Consider the following 8,122-nt stretch of genomic DNA (forward strand, 5'->3'; position numbering starts at 1 on the left):
CATATGGTAATTCTATTTTTAGTTTTTTAAGGAACCTCGATACTATTCTCCATAGTGGCTGCATCAATTTACATTCCCACCAACAGTGCAAGAGTTCCCTTTTCTCCACACCCTCTCCAGCATTTGCTGTTTGTAGATTTTCTGATGATGCCCATTCTAACTGGTGTGAGGTGATACCTCATTGTAGTTTTGATTTGTATTTCTGTAATAATTAGTGATGTTGAGCAGCTTTTTTTTTTTATTTTGCAGTACGCAGGCCTCTCACCATTGTGGAGCACAGGCTCCGTACGCGCAGGCTCAGCGGCCATGGCTCACGGGTCCAGCCGCTCCGCGGCACGTGGGATCTTCCCGGACTGGGGCACGAACCTGTGTCCCCTGCATCGGCAGGCGGACTCTCAACCACTGCGCCACCAGGGAAGCCCTGTTGAGCAGCTTTTCATGTGCCTCTTGGCCATCTGTATGTCTTCTTTGGAGAAATGTCTATTTAGGTCTTCTGCCCATTTTTTGACTGGGTTGTTTTTTTAATATTGAGCTGCATGAGCTGTTTATATATTTTGGAAGACAGGAAAATTTTCAAAGAATTAAAAAACTCTTCACAACATTCCAATTATACGAGTTTAATTCTTATATCATTCTGACACCTCTTTCTTACATCCCTGCCATTACCCTTACTTTCAGAAGACTTCCCTGGTGGTACAGTGAATAAGACTCCACGCTCCCAGTGCAGAGGGGCTGGGTTCGATCCCTGGTTAGGGATCTAGATCCCACACGCATGCTGCAACTAAGAGTTCGCGTGTCACAACTAAAGATCCCGTGTGCCGCAATTAAGATCTGGTGCGGCCTAAATAAATATTAAGGGGAAGGAAAAAAAAAGACAGCCAGAATCTCACCCCTCCCCACTTCTGCCTTTACCTCCCTGGTCCAGGTCACCACTATCATCTCTTCATCTGTACCACTACCCTGGTCTTTTAACTGGTCTCCCTGCTTCTGCCTTGGCCTCCTTATGCTTATTGTGTGCACAGAAGCCACAAGCCTCCATGCCCTCAAAATCCTCCAGTGATTCCTTATCTTAGAGGAGAAGCTTCTGCCTTTATAAAGGCCTCCAGAGCCCTTTAATCTACTCCAGTCACACTGGACTCCTTGCTCTTTCGGGAACCCACCGGGCACTATCCTACCTCAGGCACTGGCATTTGCTATTCCCTCAACCTAGACTGTCTTCCCCTAGGTGTCCCATGGCTTGCCCCTTGCCGCCTTTAGATCTTTTCTCAAAGATCACCTTCTCAGGGAGGCCTTTCCTGACCAATCTCTTTAACACTGCAACTCCCCTTTCCCACACCTTCAGTACTTATCCCCTTTCTCTGCTTGATTTCTCTCCATAGCACTTATTACCATTTAATGTAAAATTTGCTTATTACCTTTTTATTTTGTTATTAAAATGTAACCTCTAAAGGGCAAGGATGTCAGTTGTGTTCACTGCTGAATCCCCAACACTTAGAATGGTGTCTTATATATAATAAACATTCAAGAAGAATTTTTGAATAAAGATGTTTCAAAAAAGCTGTATGATCTTACAACACCTGAGTGCAGTCACTGTGAATAATAATTATCATGGTATACTACTCAATCTACAGATCTAATGTGATCCCTATCAAATTATCCAGGACATTTTTCACAGAAATAGAACAAATAATCCTAAAATTTATGTGGAACCATAAAAGACCCAGAATTGCCAAAGCAATCCTGAGGAAAAAGAACAAAGCAGGAGGCATAACCCTCCCAGACTTCAGACAATACTACAAAGCTACAGTAATCAAAACAGCATGGTACTGGCAAAAAAACAGACATTTGGATAAATGGAACAGAATACAGTGCCCAGAGATAAACCCATACACCTATGGACAATTAATCTTTGACAAAGGAGGCAAGAATACACAATGGGGAAAAGACAGTCTCTTCAGCAAGCAGTGTTAGGAAAGCTGGACAGCTGCATGTAAATCAATGAAGTTAGAACACACCATCACACCACACACAAAAATAAACTCAAAATGGCTTAAAGACTTAAATATAAGTCATGACACCATAAAACTCCTAGATGAGAACATAAGCAAAACATTCACCTACATAAATCGTACCACTGTTTTCTTAGGTCAGTCTCCCAAGGCAATAGAAATAAAAACAAAAATAAACAAATGGGACCTAATCAAACCTACAGGCTGTTGCACAGCAAAGGAAACCATAAAAAATGAAAAGACAACCTACAGAATGGGAGAAAACATTTGCAAACGATACGACAGGTAAGGGCTTCATCTCCAAAATATACCAACAGCTCATACAATTCAACAACAAAAAAACCAAACAACCCAATCGAAAACTGGGCAGAAGATCTTAATAGATATTTCTCCAAAGAAGACATACAGATGGCCAGCAGGCACGTGAAAAGATGCTCAACATCACTAATTATTAGAGAAATGCAAATCAAAACTACAGTGAGGTACCACCTCACATTGGTCAGAATGGCCATCATAAAAAGTCTACAAATAACAAATGCTGGAGAGGGTGTGGAGAAAAGGGAAACCTCCTACACTATTGGTGGGAATGTAAGTTGGTACAGCCACTATGGAAAACAGTGTGGAGGTTCCTCAAAAAACTAAAAACAGAGTTGCCATATGATCCAGCAATTCCACTCCTGGGGCATACACCCAGACTAACTATAATTTGAAAAAATACACGCACCCCGATGTTCACAGCAGCACTACTTACAATAGCCAAGACATGGAAACAACCTAAATGTCCATTGACAGATGAATGGAAAAAGAAGATGTGGGGCTTCCCTGGTGGTGCAGTGGTTAAGAATCCGCCTGCCAATGCAGGGGACACGGGTTCGATCCCTGGTCTGGGAAGATCCCACATGCCACAGAGCAACTAAGCCGGTACGCCACAACTACTGAGCCTGCGCTCTAAAGCCCGTGAGCCGCAACTACTGAAGCCTGTGGGCCTGCAGCCGTGCTCCACAACGAGAAGACACCACCATGAGAAGCCCACGCACCACAATAAAAGAGTAGCCCCCGCTCGCCACAACTAGAGAAAGCCCACGCGAAGCAACGAGGACCCAACACAGCCAAAAATAAATGAATAAATAAAATTTAAAAATAATAATAAATAAAATAGTGTTTAAAAAAAAGAATAGGGGCTTCCCTGGTGGTGCAGTGGTTGAGAGTCTGCCTGCCGATGCAGGGGACACGGGTTCGTGCCCCGGTCTGGGAAGATCCCACATGCCGCGGAGCAGCTGGGCCCGTGAGCCATGGCCGCTGAGCCTGCACATCCGGAGCCTGTGCTCCCTGAAGGGAGAGGCCACGGCAGTAGGAGGCCCGCGTACCACACAAAAAAAGAATATATATGTGTATAACTGAATCACTTTGCTGTACAGCATACATTAAACACAACATTGTAAATTTCAATAAGACTTTAAAAATAAAAGCATAAAAAATGTTACAAAAATAATCATCATGGTACAATTATGTAGTGCCTTTCTAAACGGTTTCAGGTAATCCCCTAAAAGGTGCAAACTTGAGACTTTTTTCTTAATACATCACTGAAAAACTGAGGGTGCTTACAAGAATAACACCCAAGAATACAGAGGTTGAAAAGGGGGCCAATTTTTCCAGTCTCTTGAACTTAAGTCACTAGACTGGAAGATATCCCAAATGACCCTCTAAATGATTTCCTACCTTCTGGCAGCATTCTACTGATACACTGTCCTATTTTTTCCTAAATAGCCCTCCAGAGAAGCTTTGTTAAGCTCCTCTGTACAACCTGCTTCAGAAATCGATAGCCAATAGTCAATTCAGTGACCATTCTGGTAATCATGTTCCTCAGGCATACTTCTCACAGTCCTCTCTATTTATTTATTTATTTTATTTATTTTTTTTTTGCGATACGCGGGCCTCTCACTGCTGCGGCCTCTCCCGCTGCGGAGCACAGGCTCCGGACGCGCAGGCCCAGCGGCCATGGCCCACGGGCCCAGCCGCTCCGCGGCACGCGGGATCCTCCCGACCCGGGGCACGAACCCGCGTCCCCTGCATCGGCAGGCGGACTCCCAACCACTGCGCCACCAGGGAAGCCCCACAGTCCTCTCTAAATATGAATACCTGAAATCCAGATTACCTGAAAGTCTAGTTTTGTTAGTAGAGTAATTCCAGTTGCTCTTTTAAAGCCTAATTATATCTGTCAGCCTGGAACCAAAGTTAATTGATAACTTTTCCTCCCTCTTCATTTACTTTCTTGAAAGCAGTAGATGCCTGAACAATCCAAAAACTGTTAATGGACTTGGAGTAAGAGTTTCCTGTAAAATGTCATTTAAAATTTTACTAGTCCTCAAAATGCGTCATTAGCTGAAACGCACAGCAGCTTAAATGTGCTGTCTTTTATATAAGATATTTGTAATCCACAACCTTACACCTGAGATCTGTTTTTCCAATGGTACCAGTGATTTGTACTACATTCCCATTCTCACGAGGGCAAGCATTTGAAAAAGAACGGTCGGAATTAGTAATCATGGAAAGAGGAAACTTACAAAGCCATACATCAATCAGTTTGACTAATAACTATAAATTATTTAATAATGAATCATCACAATGCTTCACCCACTACTTATAGAAAATAAGGTTAACATCTGCATCGCTTTTAACACAAAAGTCCTATGCACGAGCATTATTTTTATTTTAGAGATGAGCAAACTGACATTCAACATTTTTGCCCAAAGTCACAGGCTGGTAGGTGGCAGTGTGGTGCGTCTGGTCCCAATTTCAATTCGGACACTCCTTTCCCAGCACTGCCTGAGAGGTTGTTAAAACGACGGGAAAAAAATTCCTTTATCGGAGTTTTTCAACTTGCAAGAAAACCAAGCTATCTTTCCAATTCAAGTAAAGTGTTAACACTGCAACCCAGATACATCGAAAAGCAACGATAAACTAAAAACTGCACGTCTTTATTTAAAGAAAAACTAGAAACACTGACCATAAAAGACTCAGGACTTAGAACAAGCCGTCGGTGCCAAGCAGCAGCACCTGAGACGCTTTGCTGGCGGAGAGGGTGGGGCTCGCGGACGCCAGCTCTGACCGCCCCGCACCGGGTGCGCCGCGGGCCCGCCTGGCCTCCCGCCGCTTCTCCCGGGCACCTGCGCTCGGCCCGCACCCGGGCGTCGGGGCCTGCGGGAGCCCGCGGCCCCGGGGAAGGCGCGCGTCAGGTCTGGCCTCCACCCCGCCAAGGGCCCGCGGCCCGTGCACCGGCTCGCCACTTCCCAACCGTGGCTGGCTTCTTCCAGCCTCACTCGGGCGCCGGTTAACGAGACACCCCGGCCCACGGCCTAAGGCGGCCTTTCGGACTCCGCCCAGCCCCACCACCGCCCCGCACCCGGGACCGGCACCGGCACCGATCCCTCCCACGCCCCCTCGACTCCCCCACAACCCGCACCTTCTCCTCATGGTGGACGCTCCAAGCGAGCGGGCGTCGAGGCCCCGACCCTCTCCACGCGGGCCCGAGCGCAGCAACCACCCGCAAGCACCGGCGGTCTCACTCCCGGTAGCCGTTCCGCGAGCCGTTAGGCCTGCGCAGAATTTCAAACCGAACCCTGAGGCGGAGGAGCGCCGCGATTGGTGCTGCGTCCCGTGGCTCCTCGCGAAGCCCCGCCTCGCCCCCCCCCCGGCGCGCCGTGGCTAGGGGCGGGGACTCGCGCACTGGGCGTGGGAAGCGCTCGCGCGCCGGCGGGAGACCGGATCGCTGTGTGCGCGTGCGCGCGGCTCTCTTGCCTCGCTTTGCTGTAGCCGGGAGGGGACGTCCAAACCTTGCGAGACGGCGACCTGCTCGGAGTTCCGCCCCGCCCCGGCGCGGTTTTGATTCGAAGTGCACGTCGCCGCCCAGAGACCGCCCGGTGTCCGGATCTCCCCGGCGTGGCGCGTAAACGGCCTTGCCGCCCTCAGCCGGAGAGGTGACATGAGAGGGATTAACAGAAAAGCCTGGCGCCGTAATTTGTTTCCCTTGCAGCAAGGCTGCAGGCAGCAAGGCTGGGGACCGAGCAGTTTACCCAGATGTAGGAAACCATGACCTAAAGGGAAAGGGAAGGGACGGACCCTGAACCCTGCTCACCGGCCTGGTACCTTTCTAGACGAGTGATCCCATTTAATCTCCCCAACCATCCCGCTAGGTATTATCGCCATTCTACAAAGGGAACTGTCTCAAAAAGGTCTGAGTGACTTGCCCAAGTAACGACTGGTAAATGAATGGAAATTACCTGGATCGTGGTTTTCTTTCAAATTACCTGGATTTATATAATTGTTATATAAAAATTGAAAAAGTCAAAATCGACAAAGTACTTTTGTATCCTTGCTACATGCCTTAATGCTTATATATCACTTTTTCCTTTTTTCATGGTTGTGTAATATATTGGTGTGTAGATTCATAATTCAACTACTTTGCCATCGATGGATATTTAGGTTGTACTTTGTACAAATAAATGTCTTCATACCTAAAACTTGGCATTTTGCATTGTTTTCTTAGGGTTGGTTCCTAGAAGTGTAATTACTTTATGCTCCCTCTCCAGACAGGCTGTATTTATTAATTTGCCCTCACCACCAAGGAAGAGTACCCTCCTCACCCTCAGCAGTATGGAGTACTACTGTCCTTTAAAACCACTTTGCTAGGCAAAGTGGCATTTCCTTGTTTGATTCATACTTGCTTGATTATAGCTGAAATTGCACATTTTCCCCATGTGTATTGGTCAACTGTAACTTCTGTGAATTCTCTTCATTTGTCTTTTCCATGAAGGAAAAGTAAAGGATGCCTGTTTGCTTCACCTTCCGGACCGTGTTTTTCTCACTTTCGGAAAAACTTCATTGGTGCTTTCAACATCCTTTAACTCATGAGCAGTGCGTGCCAAACATCTGCACCACTAGTACGTGGCCTGCAGGCACCACTTTTTAAATTTACTTGCGCTCTTGGTTGATTAACCTGAGAGTTTTCCAGAAAGCTTCAAAAACTTGTGATCTTCAGACAGGTTTCCAGGGCCACGGTTGTAAGTATCCAGACATAAGACGATTTTGCTATAATGTGCTTTACACTGTAATTCTGAAGCTAACAAAGATCCCACGGTCAACGATCATAGAACCGTTGGAAGATAACAATTCAGAGCATATGCTCAGCACGTAAAACACTCTGTAATGTGTATTAAAAAGGACCATTTTATATTTCTAGTGAACAGCACTGTTCTAGAATGCACTGCCACTGTTTATTCATTTGGGCATAGAACTTTTTCTGACTGCCAAATATTCTTTCTACAAACTAACAGCCCTGTCAGCAGTGTCTTTGATCTTGCACACTAGCTTGACGTAGCACTGTCAAGATTCTAGCTGGATACTTGAGGTACTGCATTTTCCTTGGAATTTGCACTCACAGCATTATCATTCTCCTATGGAAAGAATACTTTTGATGATCCAACACCACAGGTTTGGATCTTTATTTTAAGAAGTGGCATGCAAGGCAGAAATAGAGACACAGATGTAGAGAAAAAACGTATGGACACCGAGGGTGGGATGAATTGAGAGATCGGGACTGACATATATACACTAATATGTATAAAATAGGCAACTAATAAGAACCTGATGTATAGCACAGGGAACTCCGCTGTACAGTAGAAACTAAGACAACATTGTAAAACAACTATACCCCAATTAAAAAAAAAAAAGACATGGCAGCACTGTGGATTGGGCAACAGATAGGAGGCAGAGCTTGGGAGGGACAGTTTTGCAAAAGCCCAGGCCAAAAACAAGTACCTCTGCCATGGGGATGGTGAGAAGATGAACCAGAAGCATTTAGAAATAATGGGTAAGGGGACCAGCTGAATGTGGGGGATAAAAAGAAAAAAATCTGAGGTCAAAGATATAATTTCTTTTTTTTCTTTTAATTTTTAAAATTTTATTTATTTATTTGGCTGCACTGGGTCTTAGTAGCAGCACGTGGGATCTTTGTTGCCGCATGTGGGATCTTTAGTTGTGGCATTCGAACTCTCAGTTGTGGCATGCATGTGGGATCCAGTTCCCTGACCAGGGATTGAACTCGGGTCCCCTGC

General features: G+C 45.9%; 1 protein-coding gene across 5 annotated transcripts in view; it reads right to left on the reverse strand.

Moving 5' to 3' along the window:
• Positions 1-5,683, reverse strand: part of PRC1 (protein regulator of cytokinesis 1) — a 29,262-nt gene extending 23,579 nt beyond the window's left edge. Inside the window, exon 1 of one of the 5 annotated variants that reach the window (XM_027089309.1) lies at positions 5,473-5,683. In XM_027089309.1, coding sequence (XP_026945110.1) covers positions 5,473-5,483 — 11 coding nt within the window. In that variant the 5' untranslated portion in view covers positions 5,484-5,683. The remainder of the gene's footprint in view (positions 1-5,472) is intronic. The other 4 variants (XM_027089308.1, XM_027089311.1, XM_027089310.1 and 1 more) reach the window with 4 other exon arrangements.
• Positions 5,684-8,122: the final 2,439 nt, after the last annotated feature.

Source organism: Aethalodelphis obliquidens, unplaced genomic scaffold (assembly GCF_003676395.1).
Source record: "Aethalodelphis obliquidens isolate GAN/ISIS:26980383/991018 unplaced genomic scaffold, ASM367639v1 scaffold65, whole genome shotgun sequence".
Classification (NCBI taxonomy): domain Eukaryota; kingdom Metazoa; phylum Chordata; class Mammalia; order Artiodactyla; family Delphinidae; genus Aethalodelphis; species Aethalodelphis obliquidens.